The sequence below is a fragment of the Parasteatoda tepidariorum genome, chromosome 3 (assembly GCF_043381705.1).
Source record: "Parasteatoda tepidariorum isolate YZ-2023 chromosome 3, CAS_Ptep_4.0, whole genome shotgun sequence".
Classification (NCBI taxonomy): domain Eukaryota; kingdom Metazoa; phylum Arthropoda; class Arachnida; order Araneae; family Theridiidae; genus Parasteatoda; species Parasteatoda tepidariorum.
The window spans coordinates 55,616,226-55,634,342 of NC_092206.1; the positions used below are offsets into that span (position 1 = coordinate 55,616,226).

The 18,117-nt window shown below is 28.3% G+C and overlaps 1 protein-coding gene across 1 annotated transcript in view; it reads right to left on the bottom strand.

The window, feature by feature from the left end:
* The window catches only part of LOC107452261 (cadherin-like and PC-esterase domain-containing protein 1), a 250,281-nt gene that overhangs the window by 93,746 nt on the left and 138,418 nt on the right, over positions 1-18,117 (bottom strand). Inside the window, exon 6 of the mRNA XM_043040510.2 lies at positions 4,054-4,193. Within this exon, the coding sequence (XP_042896444.1) occupies positions 4,054-4,193 (140 nt within the window). The remainder of the gene's footprint in view (positions 1-4,053; positions 4,194-18,117) is intronic.

An 18,117-nucleotide genomic window follows, 5' to 3' on the forward strand; every position in this document is an offset into this window, starting at 1 on the left:
AAAGTTTTTTAAAGTAATAAATGCATTTATCCAATACTGCATTATTTATAAGTATATTGTGTTATGCCTAAAAGTTTCATAAGAATTTCCATGTTCTTTAATATTAAAACTTTCATTATGTCAAGAGAAAAATAAAACAAGATATCTTTAATTTATAAGTAATTGAACTATATACCTACCCTGGAAAAAGGACATTATATAATTCTGAAGAACAGCATTTTTATGTATAGAACTGAGGAGCAAAGAGCCAGCATAACTCACTCCTATACATATGCTTCCAATACATTTATATTTGTAAGTAGACTTGTTAACATAATGTATAGGAAAAAGGGAAATTTCTTACTTTTTATTAAAATATTAATGGTAGAAAACGTTTTTATGAAATACTTTTTAAATAGTCTAATAAAACAACTTTAATTAATTGCCTAAAATATTTTACCACTGAAAAAATTAAGTTAAAAATTCCCAACCCTGGTTTTTTGCTCCATAATTAGCTGAATTTCATGGCCCTGATAAATTTTTTTAATAAATATTTTAGAACTTTTGTTCAATCATTATGGAAAGAGATAATTTTACATACATATATATATATATATATATATAATATATAATATAATCCTGCAAAAACAAGAGTAAATGCAATTACTACAATGCATTATTTATACAATTTGATAGAAATAGAGAAAGTATTTTTAACATTAACAAACGTTCGCTTTCACTGAAAGTGTGATAATGTGATGCATAATTTTTGTACTAAATTTATTTATCCAATTTTTTGTGGCTGTTCCTACAATTAGTTCAAAAATGTTTTAACTTGTGACTAAAATTATATATATTTATCAAAAGTATAATAGGATTTCTTTTTCCATTTTTTTGAAGATGTAAGAACAAACTGACGGAATTATTAGTTGGCAAAAATATTGTGATAAGCAAAATACTTTTCTCCGTGTAGTAACGCGTCCAAAAGCGTAACAATAAAAAAACATGTATACAGGTAGTTTCAGGAATACTAGTTTGGTGACATAGTTCACCTATCCTACCACGATCACGTTGATCCTTCAAATACTCTGACATAACGAATTAAAAATAAAGTATTACAGAATGCACAATAAACAACGTTTTTGATTAGAGCTATAAGATAGCAAACAGCACTGCTTACTGTTCTCTTTAAAATATTTGACTAAACTAAATCGTTTATAGTTTTGATTTTAAAAAAGATGGCTTTCGCTAAACCAATAAGAAAATTTTATTTTTTAGATGTTTCGGAATTAAAAATCTAATTAAATATTCGAAAATCGGACCTCGAAATTAGTTTTAAACTATACTCATTTAGCCTCATGTTGAATAACCTATTTTTAGTGCCTACGCTATACCCGTTCCGGAAGGCAGACATATTCACACACAAAATGTTACTATAAATATAGATATTAAGTGTAATATAAATATTTAAATACTATACTTAAAAATAGAGTTAGAAACTGCTTAAAAAATTATATAAAAAATTATACATATAACGCTTCCAAACTACGAATAACAAAGAAAGCAAGAATAGTTAGCTTGCTTAATCAGTGTGTTTTACCAAATCTTTCAACAAAAAATAAGCACCTTCCAAGTACTTTTTAGGCACTCTAAAAAATTTAAGCACTGTATACATTAATAAAATGCAAAATAGTTTTCAGAATTTTGTTCAAATTATAACAAAAAAAAATCATCTAATAATTTGCCTTATGAATATTTTTATCAGTTAACTGCTAAAAATCTGTTTTCTTGCTAGAAGTGTATATAAAATGTTATGTAACATTTTTTATAACTTTTAAAATTACTATATTACTTTAAAGAGAATTAACTTTTTTTCTTTACAAAATATATCTCCGAAATCATGACAAATTATAGCTAATTTTTCATTTACTTTTATGATTTAAATAAATTAAGTTATTTTAAAGAAAAAAATAGTGAAGGAGTATGCACGGTCACACATTCTTCGGCAAAAGCTTAACGACCAGAAATTTACTTATCCGTAAACTAGGTTAAAAGCGTTATGAACTGATTATTTCAAAGTCTATAAAAAATAACAGATGTGCTCATTTCTAAATCATTGTGTTACTTTAAATCGGTTAAACTTAATTAAAATAATTTCTTAGAAAAAAAAAATCCGTACCCTTCTTTCTATAATGTCAGAACTTTGAGTCAACGCATTTCAAATGATTTAGTGTTTATTTTCGCAAGCATAAAAATTTCCTAATTTTCGACAGTAATCTAATATAAATGCGTGAAATAATTTGAATAACAACTGTAATGCTTCTTATAATAGATTTAAATTTTATGTTTAAGTTGTAACGTACAGAAATAAATATATTAGACAGTGGAAAAATTGTAAAGAAAAATATTTTCAGTTTCGGAAGTGTCAAAAACGATATACAAACGAACTGACAAGAATTAGTTGACACAATAAAAATGAATTCCTTTTTCTCCTTTTTAATCGTTAACTTGCTAAAAAGCTAATTACCATAGTAAATCGGATTAAAGTTGTCACAAATTAAACTGAGACATTTTAATCTAGTTTCAAATTTAAAAAAAAATTTCCTCTTTTATTTCAATTCGCGCGTTTGAGAAAATATTTTATTTTCTGATGAAGAACGAAATTTAAGTATTAAATTAGTTTCTGCTTGAATGTGTTTGTAGAGAATGTGCTGGATTTAATATAGCTAATGGAATATTGAATCAATATCAAGTAGACAAAATAAATAAATAAATTATCGATACGATTTAAATAAATTTTCTTGTTCATAACTCAGCGTTAAAATAAGATTGATACGAAAAAAAGTTATCGCAGATTTATAGGATGCATATTTTTGGAATTTTTTATAAGAATTGGGTAAGAAAGATATGCATGACTTGGAAATTACAAATCAATATTTAAATATTAATTGCAAAGAACATGTCCCCCTTTGCTCCTGTTTATAATGATAAACTCTGAGTGTAACATTATACACTGAGAAAAAAAAGGTATGGTCAAAATTACCAGAATATAGTAAAATTTACCCTGTTTCTAGCTTTATGAGAATACCAAAAAGGTTAATTTCTGGTAAACCGTTATCATATGAACAGGAAAACTTACCAAATGAATGGTTCAAATACCGTATATTTCAGATTTGTTTTATTTCATAACCGTTGTTGATCAACTGACCCAATTTTGGGTTTACGGCAACTAATGTTCCTGTAGCTTCGTAAATTTTTATTCCAATCCAGAAGACAAGGGAACTCCTGGATCAGAAATTGGGAGAAATTTTCCTTCGTGGAGGTCTTTTTGATGAAACAAACCAGCATTTGCGTTACATGTAGAGAAAAACAACAAAACCTCCCACGGTTAGCCTGACGGTTAGGGGACTCTAACTCATGATCCGTCTACTACTGAGGATATTTTACGTACTGTGGTGGGTGCAAGCTAGGTGCGGAATTCGTATCGACCAGCTATCGCTAGGATTTGAACCCGGTTCATCTCATTGGAAGGCGAATGCTCTATCCCCTTAGCTCCAAGGCTTATACAGTTTTATTAACCAGAAACATTATTTTTTTTTTAAATTTATGTCAAAAATTGCCCAATCCATGATCTGTCTACCACAGAGGATATTTTACGACAATAGTAATCGGTGTGAATTGGATGCAGAAACATCGTTGAGATTCACACACATTGGGAGGTGAACGCTCTGTCCTCTACGTCGTGAACTGTCGTCCTACGTCGTCCTCTCTGTCGTCTACGAGATTCATTTCCTCAAACAAATGACGAATTAAATTTCTTAATTTGACGAAATGCTTACCCAGAGCAACTCCCAGGAAACTGCTTCGTGGAAACTGCTTAGTAACGAAGGAAATTTCATGAATTTTTATAACTCCCCCCCCCATTGCGTTTGTTGTTTTAAAATGTATTTAAAATATCTTTTTGAATCATCATTTTCTTAATTCCTTCAATTCATAACTTGAAATGGAAAAGTATGTAGCAAAACTGAACAAAGTAGTAGCTATCAATGCAAATAATGGAATTCGTCTACTTACCCAAGTATAAGGTCTTAAAGTTGATAGTTCTTTCCAGTCAAAACAGGATGATGGATCGCCATCTGAAAATGCCATGCATAATAATATCAACCAATCAGAGGGTTCGCTTTCTTCAGGGCTTACTTGGTACTTTTCTGGCTCTGTAAGGAGGAAAATTATTAAACATTAATCTTGTAAAACGTAATCAAAAATTTAGGAAAAAAATCACGAGAAGAAATAATTGAATGCTAATCAAGATCTATTCAAATAAGAGTTTTTAATTTAGTTTTACTTTAATCCTATATTCTACACTCCGAGAAAGAGAATTCTTTTTTTGTAAAGCGCTTGTTAGATTTGTACATTGTTCTTTTTTTGTTAAAAAGTTTCTAATCTTTTTACAATAATATGCATAGCTTTTACTTTAACATTATTGAGTTTATTTTTTCCAAATAAATACGAGTTCTACACTGCGAAAAAAAAGTATAGTCAAAACTACCAGAATATTCGTATAAAGAATAAACTTAAGGCTTATAGAATAACTACCAGAATGAACTTAACTATGTTTCTGGCTCTATTTGAACACCAAAAAGCTAGGTAATTTTTGCCACAGCGCAACGGCAATTATTTTGAAAAAATGAACAATAAAATATGTTTCTATAATACATGATAAGCCGACCGGCCTGTGTAAGGGTTAGGGAACTGCCCTTGCATCAGAAAGGTTCTGAGTTCGAATCGCGGGCAAGGCATGGATGTTCTTTTCTTCTCTGTACTATCTGTCCTTACTGTGGGAGCAACGTTGGCCCACCTAATATGGTGCCCCTTATAGAGAGGCCAACGAATCTGCCCTGTAAATGCCTGAATTGACGAAAAATGTTAACACTGGTGGGCATTGGAAAAAAAAAAATACATGATAAAATTTGATAAATGTGGCAAAATTTGGCAATTTTATCAAGCATAATACCTTACAGCATGGTATAAAAACCTTTTGTTTGTTTAAATTACTTCTCAGTCTTGCAATTTGTTACTTAATTTGTGATAAAAAGAATTATAATTTTTAAAAAACAGAATTCCCTGTAAACTCTTACCATATAAACGGAAAATTTACCAAATGAATGGTTTAAATACCTTATATTTTCATTTTATTAACCAAAATTATATTTCTTTTATTTATTTATTTTATTAGAAATGACATTTCCATACAGTGCGGTAATTTTACCAGAAGTTTTTTTCCCCGTGTATAATTTCACTAAGTATGCCCTGTTGAGATATATTTTTATTTGCTTTCTATTTCCTATTCTTTCCTTTTGCATCAGATAATATTTTTAACAGAGTAAAGTTACTTTGTTACTTTTAACACGCTATATAGAAGCTACTACATTTTATTGTTTTTAATAACTAAAACTAAAATTTGAGATTCACAAACGCAATCAACTTTTCTGACATTCAATTCTTTATTCAATCAACGCTATTTTTTTGTTATAACTATTTCGTCTAGATTATAATGGAAAAACATTTATGAATTTTTCCAAAATATGATATTTTGTAGCATAAAATAAGGGCAGTATTTATTATTAATACAAATGTTCGATAAGTGCAGGATAATAAGAAACAATTTGAACACAAACAGTATTATTTCGATGCATATTAAAATATCACAAACAAATTGAAAACATTACTTGTAACAGATTTACGAATTTTCAAAGCTACTAATTATGCCTATATTTCAGAGCTGTAAACGCGTCACACAAATTTCTGCCATGGGGTATAATATTTCTATTGATTTTTGTCCAATTCAATGCCATAATGAGAGTTAGGACGAAACCCTTGTTTCCAAAAAGGACTAAACAATTCACTCAATAGAATACCAGTCTGCTAAAAAAAGGGGAGCAAATTTCAAGTAGTAAGAAAATTAGGAAATTCTATCTTGCGGTTTAGATAGGGGGATCCCAAAATGCGGTCAGCGGAACCTTAGGGTTCCGAGAGAGGGTCACAGGGGTTCCAATAATTGAACCTTTCAAAATGAAAACCTTAAAGAAAATCAGTTATGGTTTTTAACACTTGTGGTTAAAGTTAGATCAAATCAACCTATTACTTGTTTGATATTTCCATACCCGTGAATTCAACTGTCTTACATAAAATCTAATTTAAAGACTATGCTGATGAACTTTATTCAGTCAGGGTTTCATCGAAAGAAGGTTCATCATTTAGGATTCCTCAGCTTGAAAAAATTTGGGAATCGCTGGGTTAGATCTGTGAGCGGGGCCAGCAGGAGGAAGACACAACCACTCAATCATAGGTAGGGTTGTTCGCTTGGATCAATATATTTAGCATTGGCAATTTTAAAACTCTGATTTTTGGTTTAAAACAAAAGTGGGTATAAAGATAGTATATGTTATTTTCTGTCACCTCGTAAAATAAACACTTGCAATTGAATTAATCATTTTATTCAGTGTTTAAAAAAGAAAATTAAAAATTAAAACAGAAAGACGATGGTACGAACTTAAAAGAGACATAACCATGATGAAATAAACACTTCGTACTGTAAAAAAAACCTGATGCAAAACTGTGATCAAAGGAAATAGTTGACTATTTATCCGTAAATTAAGCAAAAGAACAAAATAAGAGAGCATGCGTACAGCAACAATTTAAAAAAATTTTTATATCATGTAAATATAACTAATTTTTCACGCTAATACCTAAGCTTAAAAGGAAAAAATAATCGTGAATTAGTTGGCGAAAATTGCAGAAAAAGTGTTATTAAAAATAAAAAGCTATATATAAATGTTATGTCACAGAAACGATTGAACTGATGTATTCTAAATTTTAGTTTTCATTAGCAAACGATTTTTTAGATAAATGAAATGTTAGAACTTCATAAAGTTATATTGCAATTATTTAATTAGAGAAATTAGGAAATTTACCAAGTTTGGTTTGCTGCTTAGTGTTCCACTTGGAATAAAGTTGATAAGCCAAGCACTTAACGAAATTTGCGTAATCAATAATTGATTCGAAGTTAAGGAAATTGTGCAATCAATAGTTTATTTTAAGTGTATAATTGCAAAAATGCAAACGATTTTTTTAAGCCATAGCTTCTACACGAAGGTTTTTATAAAAATGCAGGTTAACACGGTATAATATTGAAGAAAATAGCTTAATTCAACCGCGTTAGTACTGTTTGAATTTTTTTCGATAATCTCAACTGCTATAGAATTACTTTTAAAAATAAATAGGGCAATCTCTTTGAATTCGTAAATATTCTATAACAGCGAAATTAAATTCTCAATATAACTCTATAATAACGAACTTTGAAAAATCAATATAAAATACAAACTTTATACCAATTTTAATGATTAATATAATAATAAAAGCTTAACTTAATTTGTTATACTTCTTCTTCTTAGTTTTTAGATAAAAGAAAAGAAGGAATTGTTAAAATCTTGAGACTAAACTATGATAATTGATCCCAATGAGAATTACAATCAAGTGTTCTTTTTTCCGGAATATGAATGCGGAAACAAGCAAAATTGTTTGAGACTGATATTATAAACGAGACTGGTTTCGTCTTTTTCAGCATGATATTTTATATTGGAAATCCAAAAATAAAATTTTCTTTAATGCATGAATAATTTTCTGGAAATTATTTATGAGCTTCTCCTTAAAATTTATTCAAGTATCTGAAATTGAAAAGCTGGAGTTGATTCCATTTGCATAAGCTTCGAGTATTTAATCTCAAAACAAAGCAATGATTCCATTACGAAATGGGAAAAGTCATTTACCAATTTTCCCGTTTAGGATTTAATTTAGCTTTCTCTATTTTAATGGATGCGAACTTAAAGAAAAATATTCAGTAGGGAAGATTGATAGGGAGGTATAAGCAAAGAAAATAATCAAAGAATAGAAGTCCTGGAAAATTTATCGATCAGGTAAGGGAAGTCTAAGTTTCGGAATATTTTAATCGAATAAAGAAGAACAACTAAAGGCTCATTGTATGTCTGCTGTTAGTCAGATAAATTAAAAATGGCATAAACTATTTCATACAAACAAATAAAACAACAATCAGAAGGGAAGTTAATAGAGATGAAAAAGTAAGGAAAACAATGAAATAGAAAAAATTAAGAACAGAAGTTAAATTGTAGCCTCTGAATTTTGGTATAAATCAGATACGAAGAGTTAAGGTTATGAAATATTTTTGTCCAAGAATGACGAACCGCAAAAAGCATACGGTATTATCTTAGATTAGAATACCAAATTACTGGAAAATTCTCAAATAAATTATTGAGAAAAACTATGTCATACAAAGAATAAAATGAAACAATATTCAGTGAGAGAAGAATTAATACAAATGAAAGTAAAGAAAACACTAAAATAAAGAAAATAAAGCACATAAGTCAAGAAATGAGCTCCGTTCTTCAACATAGATCAGATACAAACTAAGGCAAACAACGTTAAAGAGCACAAAAATATTTATATAAATATTTTTGTGCTCTTTAACGTTGTTTGCCTTAGTTTGTATTTTAGCACAAAGGTCACCCACTTGTGTATTTATAGATCAGATATGGAGAAACTGAAATATTTTTGATTACGAATGAAAAACGACAAAAAGGAGTACAGCAAGCGTCCTGGATTAGATGACCAAATGACTGTTAAAAAATTAAAAATGGCATAAACTATGTCTTTGAAACTATAAGATAAGAAACATTCAGCATCGAAATTTAATTGGAATGAAAAATAAAGCAAACACTAAAGTGAAGAAAAATAAGAACAGAAGCCATGGAATGACTTCTGTTCCTTGGCATAGATTGGATTCGGGGAGTCAAAATTTTTGAAATATTTATAAAAATGGAAAATATGGCACAAATGGCTCATAGCAAGTGTCTTAGATTAGATTACTAGATTACGGAGAAATTGTAAAACAAATTAAAAATGGCATCCATGCAAACAATATACGATGAAATAAATTACGAATAATTTATAGGAGGGAAAACAATAATGTAAAGAAAATCAAGTTAAGAATGAACCTCAGTTCTTTGGCATGGATCAAATATGGAAAGTAAAAGTTATGAAATATTTACATAACTTACAATAATAATAAACGACGAACAATAATAAACGCATAGAAAAGTGTTTTGAATTAGATTACCAGATTACTAAAAAAATTATTTATCAAATTAAGAAGGAAATAATCTATATCATACAAACAGTATAATAAAATGCATTCAGTAAGGAAGATTAATAGGAATGAAAATGAATGAAAAGAAACAAACAAATTAGATTCAGGGAATATTTATTGTTGAGGTGAGGAAAATATGAATTTTTGAGATATATNTTATATATATATATATATATATATATATCCAAAATTCATATTTTCATATATATCAAAATTCATATTTCATAAAATGAGCATACTGAGTTGAAATAATCACCAGACCAGGCCATCGGATAATTCTAAACCATCATTAGCTACTCATTATTATTTGCAAATCTTGCTCGCTAGGCTTGCTTCTAAGTTCAACCCATTTGAAATGTATTTTAGAGTTAAATCTTAAGAATTTAAATCAATTATTAAACTGTTTAAAACTAATTTCTCTTTAAAGAATTAAAATTTTTAGTTAACAATAAGTTATTAAAATAAATCTTTTTAAATTGAAATAAATAACATACAATACTAAAACTTACCGTAACAAAACAAAAATCATGCTTTTAAAAAGGATTAAACATTCAAAACTTTGTTAAAAACACGATTTTAAAATCCAGAACTTCGAGCTATCACTGTAAAGACATTATTAAGAAAAAAAATTATTATTATTAAATCTGCATAAGTATAGTTAAAGCATAATACAAAACACTTTGTTTGTTGATATGGACTATTTGCTTTTAACCTTTCAATTCTTCTCATGTATTCTTATTGGTTATTGTTACAATAAAAAGAACCCAAAATTGTTATAATAAAAAAAACCTTTTATGTTTGAAGGAACATTAAATATTGCTGTCAGATTTTTATCAAAGTTTTTTAACATTAAAAAACAAAATAACAAGCATTACAAATAATGCTTGTTGTGTATCATTTTGAATCTTCTCTTAATCAGAAACTTAAAGGATTATTTTTTTTAAATTTAATTCTGTGAGAAATTAAAATTTTTTTTCGACTTATTAGGAATTATAGCAACAACAAAAAAATTCTCGAGCATCTGAAATTCATTTTTTTTCTTCTTTTCCGCTCATGAGATATTCAATTCAAGGAATTTAGATAAAACATGATATTTATTCCCTCTTTTATGCACTTTAAAATTTACAAATGTAAATAATTTCGTCCAAAATAAGTGGATTCTAAAAGTTAAATCGGAGAATTTCTTCAAGAAAATTCCTGATACGCACATGCTAAGTTATACTCACAAAATACAAAAAAAAGAAGAAAAAATAGAATAAAAGAAAAGAAAAAAAGAGCAGCATACACGATTATTTTTGTATTTGAATAAATATTTTCTTGGATGCAAAGCCTGAGAAATACATTTTTTTGCACCGTTGGTTTGTTAAATTTCACAAAAACGAAAAAAATAGTTTTTTTTTCTTTTTTTTTTTAACGAGTAAAGTATTTTAAACCCTTATAGATTTTTTACGAAAATTGTCCACAAAAAAATGAAAACTAATATATTTTAGTCCGTGGGCCACAAAAAAAGGCTTCGAGGGCCGGATGCGGGCCGCCAGTTGGAAACCCCTGCATTAGCAAATCTTTTTAATTTCGAAATTCCATCGCAAATTGATATGAGCACAATTTTTGTCTTAGATGTCACTATATCAAGTGAATTCCATTGGTTTCAAGAATTATTTTTATTCTAAGTGACAACTTACGATATTGAACCTTATTTTCTGCAAAGCAACTTTTTACAGCATCAAAATGGGAATATAACGCATCCAACCTTTTACAGTTCAGAAAATCATCCCATTTTACCAGTTAATTAGCAACATTGTAAACAAATTGCATAACTTCAATTAAAAACAGTTGGATTTACTTCGCTAAATATTTACTTAATAACTTTCTTCCACACCCCCTTGACCATTTAAGCATATCATATCCGACTAGTCTTTGACAATGCAATTCATTTGTGGAATTAAGCCTGAATCTTTTCAATTCAAAAATTCCTACATAAAAGCTTCAGAGCACGATTCTCATCGTCAAAATCACCAGCGAATTCCATTGATATAAGAATGAATGAAGTCTCGTGCTCACTGACGAAAACTTCCAATGTGCAGAATCTTTAATTATACATCAAAACTTCGCCATCTTTTATGCTCGAAAAGCTTTCTATACCTTTTTCATCAGATCGACCATTCTATAAGAAGCGCGAGACCACGCTATTTATTTATCAAGCCATTATTAGATCCTACTTTTTTTTCTAAACCCATCAAATTTTTCTAAAAATATTTGGAATTCTATTTGCACCAGTTGGTGCTTTTCCAATTAAATCAACTCGGAAAGAGAAAAACGAGCTAAAACCATGTATCAACTTTTTTAAAAAAGCTTTTTGTATAAATCAAAGGGTTTTCAGTTTTATTAATTAAATTGTTATAATTAAATCTATTAAATTATCATAATATGGTGCGTCTGGTATGTTTAATTGAGTTTCTTCAAGCACGAAAGCATTTGGCGACAATGAAGACTGGTTCTCGACACTGATTAAATTTATCAATTATAACGCATAGAGAATGAAAAGATAGCTTTAGAGAATCCTTTCATAATTACCTTTCTTGTATATCTTTGATATAAACGAACGCATTTGTTTGATTTAATTGAAGCACTGCTAAAGATTATGATTTCCGTTGTTTGCATTTCGAATCAAGTTAAGAGCTTTTTTATTGAACTGCTTCTAATTTGGTAAACAGAAGGTAGATAAAATATTTGTGTAGATAATTGTAGATATATTAAACATTTATTCATAAGTTTAGATAGTAAAATTAATTATATTCACGGATTAGTTGTAACTTTTTGGAACAAATATATTTTAGAAATAGTTAAATTAATTTTAAATGTGCACTTTTTAAACTTATATAAAAATAGAATAATTGTTCATTCAATATATCTAATCTACAACTGACATAATAAAATTTAATTAGAAGAACGATATTAATTCAAATAGTTAACTATTTATTTAACGGTATAGAAATTTAATTTTAATAAATTAAAACCAATGACATTTTTGAATTTTGTTAACATAAAATAAACACTTGGTATATTTGTCACACTGTTTGTTGCTGTTGCTTCATATTCCATTTAATTGACAGCAACGTCTAGATGAAATTCATGAACAAGAGTGTTTCTGAACATTTATTTATACATTGAAATAAATTAAAAAAGTTTAAATTGCTTTCACAAAGTCATTGATAAAAATAAATTACTTTATAATCTACTACAGTTTTAGAAAATTCTGATCAATGCTTAATCCTGTTTACTAAAATACGGTGCAATAATACGGTTATGATTCTTCTTCTCTATAATACGGTGCGATACTACGGTTATCAATACTTTTTACTATTATACAGCGTAAAGTTGCAACCTTAACACGGCGTCAAATTGAACCATGCTTCTGTTTAAGTTGAATAATAGTATCGTGTAATTAAGTTTAGGAAAAAGTAAATGGTTTAAGTTAGCATTATGTTAAGGTTTCAGTAAATTTAAACGATATTATGGTTCCACAAGCTTCCTCTTTCCTCAGTGACACGGCAGCTCAGAATGGGTTCAATTCTTCTTCAGGGTTCAACAATAGATGATCCTATTTTTGGCTCTGCGGTTTATCCAATCGTTTTCAATGTTTTTAGATCTCCATTGATATAGTTTGGTCCACCTTCTCTATCGAATGTTGGTTGATTTGGCCAGAGTGGTGATACTCTCGATAGCTCTAATTAGATGCCCATCTGAACCATTGGATCTTAAAAATACATATTACGGCTGAAGTCTCGTAATTTCTGAATAATTTTTTATACGTTCGCATTCTGTGAATTGGTGAATTCTTCTTGGAATTTTTCTTTAAAAAATTGACGGGATGTCTTTTTAAGTCAACGCCCAAATTACAACTGCATAAGTTAAAACTGGTTTAATTAAGCATTTGTAATTTTTTTATGATTAAGTTTGATATTTCTTCAACCCATAAAGGCATTAGTTGGAAGAGGTAATTTTGCTACGGATTTCAGCTGTTGCATTCGTCTATTGTATGTCAATTTCAGAGCCCAGGCAAGAAAGTTTCTCCCCGACTTCAAACTTATCAAAGGAAAATAGTTTAACGAATTTGTAAATATGTCTATAATTTGTGAATATTCTTGTGTTATTGGACTAAATATCTCAGACGAACCTTAAATAAACAGTTTAATAAGAAAATTTTCAAGGAAGTGTAATGTTACTTCGAGAGAAAATAACGCCTAATATGTTTCTTATGGTTGACTCCGTTTGGCGATATTTTTGCCGACTTTGTCAACAAAATGGAAATTTAGAGTTTCAAAGAGATAGGACGAATATTTACGGAATTATGCGAGAATTGCCTTTAATTGTGTCAAAAATTCTTGGATTTTGTCGCCAGGCCTATATAAATAAGAGTGTGCCTGGCAGAGAGAGAGAGTATTAGGCTGATTGTGACTGCAATTGTGGTGTTCTGATTTACGTGTCTCTAGAGAATTCATTGAACCGTCTGAGGTTTCATAGCCCGTCTTTCGCTGTATTACACTATAATTGAGAAAAAGCTGTATTTAAGAAGCTGCTAGAAAGTTGTATTTTCTAGAAGTTCTACCAATAAATTTTTGGAGTCTTATTGACTGTTTCATTCATCTCCAATAGAATAGAACCCCTGTGTTTGTTTTACAATAGAGATAATAGTTTGCTTAGTTATTTTAAGTATTTACACAGAGGTTTTGCTAAGTGTACCTACATGTTTAAGAATAAGAATTATACAATAAGAATATTTCAAAAAGTAGACAGCAGTTATGATATATTTTCGAGAACGATGACATATTTTTGGAGATTAAAAATGTTTCTAAAACATAAATGATATATTCAAACTCAATTCCCTTCACTTAATGAATCAATAAAACGCCTTCTGGTAACTCAGTGATTCAAATAGCACCACATAACTTATAATTTCCACATCCTCAATCTTTTTTTCGAAAGCAATTATTTGTGTTACAAAGCAGTCGCCAAAAGATTGATAACAAGAAAAAAGAGTTAGGACTGATCATTAATAACTAAACAATACACACAATCATAGAAGGCCGCAGAGAAAATTATTCTTCTATAACAACTTGCAATCACGGAAAGAGAAATCGAGGATCGTAAAAGATGAAACTTCTCTTAGATGGGAGAATCATGTTTTCTTCAATTGCAACATTAAATATTGACGTTTACGATTAAAGTATCCGCCTTCCCACTTAGCGTTGCTTCGTGAAGAAATAAACAGTTTCTCGCCAAATTCTAATTGTTTGTATCTTTTTACTTCTCACCTAAGAATATCAACGCTTGTATATTAAATTTGTATAAATGGGAATTTTTGTGAAATGATGAAAATAATCGAAAAGCTTAAATAAAGAATTTAAGTGATATACTAAAAAAAAATAAGCTTAATATTTCAGGCTTAAGAACTGATAATATCTTTTTATTTCTCACCTAAGAATGTATCAACGCTTGTATATTAAATTTGTATAAATGGGAGTTTTTGTAAAATGATGAAAATATTCGAAAAGCTTAAATAAAGAATTTAATGATATATTTAAAAAAAAATAAACTTAATATTTCTAGCTTAAGAACTGATTATAAATTTTTATTTCTCACCGAAGAATGTATCAACGCTTGTATATTGAATTTTTATAAATGGAAATTTTTGTGAAATGATGAAAATATTCGAGTAGCTTAAATAAAGAATTTAAGTGATATACTAACAAATAAAAATAAGCTTATTATTTCAGGCTTAAGAACTCCTTATATATTTTTATTTCTCACCGAAGAATGTATCAATCCTTGTATATTAAATTTGTATGAATAGGAGTTTTTGTAAAATGATGAAAATATTCGAAAAGCTCAAATAAAGAATTTAAGTAATATACTTAAAAAAAATAAACTTAATATTTCAGGCTTAAGAACTGATTCTATAATTTTATTTCTCACTTAAGAATGCATCAAAGCTTGCATATTAAATTTGTATCAATGGAAGTTTTTTTGTTTCAATGACAGAAATATTCCAAAAGCTTAAATAAAGAATTTAAGTGATATTTAAAAAAATAAACTTAATATTTCAGATTTATGGACAGATTACAGTACCTTTTTATTTCTCAGCTAAGACTATCAACGCCAATTTATATTAAATTTGTGCAAATAGGAATTTTTTGTTTTGCAAAAATGACGGTAATATTTCAAAAGCTTAAATCAAAAATTTCATGAGCGATATTTTTTTTAAGAAAATAACTTTCATATTCAAGTTTTAAAGACTGATTATATTTGACTGAAAAAATAGTCATTTTTAACAGATCTTTAAATTAGAAGGTTTTTGTAAAATTAGAACATTAATAATTTCCGAAAAATCTTTAAAGGTGGCTTTTGTGGAAACAGAATATTAATTATTTCTGACAAATCTTGAAAAATTTAAGATTTGTTAAGACAAATAATTAATTAGTTCTGAAATTTTTCTTAAAGAAAACAGTTCTTGCAAAAATAAAACTTTTATTTAGAACAAATCTCTTAATTAGATGATTAAGCTTTTTCTTAAAAGCAGATTTCTGATTTTTCCTTAATTCTAAATAAGGTTTTTACAAAATATTAAAGTGTGATTGAGCTTGCTTAATCATTTATTTATTACTTACTATGTTCATGCATTTTTTCGAACGCACGGATCTGTTTATATCATGAAAGTTGTTTCTCAGTTTGTACCGGCTTAATTACAAACATCTTGAGCAATGAAAAACAAATTTGATAGATAGGCTAATAATACAACGATAATATATTTAGTACACTAGCTATTATATTTAAATTTTTCATTTTTATACGCTTCATCAGATGGCATATCTGCCAACTTTTACGCATTTTGAGTAAAATTTAATTTTTATATTTAAAATGGTAGTAAAATGTATGCATTCTATATATTCCTTGCATTTATAAACTTAATTTGTAATGATTTTGACAACCACTTTTTCTTAAACGATGACGCATAATATGTGATACCATCATGTTGTCTTCATCAATTATGCCTTTCATTTTTCAAAAATCAATTACTGTACAAATCAAATCATGTTTTATCTTTATTTTTAATTTAAGTCTACAATCAATACTTCTAGTGTTAAGTAAAAACGTCAATTTGTCATTTTAAGTTTTTTCATTGTTTTATTATTTCACAAGCAAACGGCTTGATTTTTTTATGGCTACCACAATGTTTCGAATGAACTTCAATGTATGTCATAATTAAATATGTGCTAGTTAAAATATGGAAATTTAATTAGTTAAATATGCATTAATTTATGTTAAGATTTATTTATGTCAACTTATGTATATATATGTCAAATTATATTTATATTTATATATGTCAACTTAGATTCGAGGAATCAGATATTCAAATGTTATATTTACTCAAGCAAAGTGCTTGTTTCTCTATTAGCTACCACATCGACTGCTAAATTCAAAATGTTATTACTATAAATTTTCCGTAAATTTCTAGATGTATGGGATAAGGGCCGCTAAGTGGCCCAGGTGCCTAATTTTTGTAAATAAAGTAAAAAAATATTGTCTGTTTAAGCTTTTTCTAAATAACGCATATTAGTTGCCTAAAATTATAATTCAATTTCAATTTTACTATCATTGGGAAAAATCATCCTCGAAAGGATTAAAAGTTGGCAGATATGAGATTGTAACTATTTTTAGCTGCTTTCCTTACCAATTTTTTTGAAAGAAAAAAGATTAAAAAAATTAACATATTTTTTAAAAAATTTATTAATAAATACAAGGAGCTAAAACAAAACATAAAACAGAAGTTTTAAGTTGAAATTTTAAATTTTTTTATGTTTAAAAACATTTAATTTATCATCAGGTTTCTATCCCGAGTTATCCCGGCAAATAAGAAAAAAGTTAAATATTAGTTTTAGCATGGTAGTTTTTAAAACAACGGCAACACGAAGTGATACTTTCCAAACGCCAGTGAAGTCACACGCCATTTTTTTCACTCTTTTTTTTCTATGTAAATTCAGCAACCAACAATCGAACTAAACATGTGTGCAGTCCCACAATCCATCAGAAAAACTCAGAAATAAAACTTGGCAGGATTTTTTTAAACTTCCGACTGAGTGAAAACGTGATGAAACAAATCGTACTGACGAATTCTGCCATGCCCGAGTATACTCGGGATAATAAATATTTGCAAAATATACATACCCGAGTTAACTCGGGATAATCAGGAAAGCGGTAAAGAAACAATTTCCAAAAAATATATAGAACGTTACAAGGACGTTTTAATTTCAGTAACACGTTATAAAGTAACAGATATGGTACTAAGTAGCATAGCAAAAGGCATGTTACAAAACAACACGTCATTTTACTCACGAGTAAGTTGGAAGATATTAAAAATTTTCAATGTATCAAAATGAATATTGACCTGGAATTAAGATTTAGAATTTTGTGATTGAGTTTACGAAATTAAGTTCAAGAATGTTGCATCCATTTTGAGTTTATTGCATGGAGTTCTGTAGCATTGAAATAGAAGCAAAAAATGATTATTAAACGCGTAAAAAAAATGTTTTAATACGCTCGATTTTTAAAATTGGTGTTCAGTTTTTCACCCTTTCACGTCGAATATCACAAATACTTGAAAACACGAAACGTAATCATTTAGGGTAAAAAGATAAAACTAGTAGCCTAAGTAATTCTTTCGCAGTTTATTTGTGGGAGGGGTTATAATAGTTTAATTTATTTAATTAACCACGAGTGCCAAAATATAGACATCTAGTTACACTTTGAACTGTTGATTAGATTTGTGATTAGTTAGAATAGCATTGATAAAAATGAAAGCACAATAAATCTGTAAAATTAAGAATGCCCTCATTTAAGCTACCAATTTTTTCCCC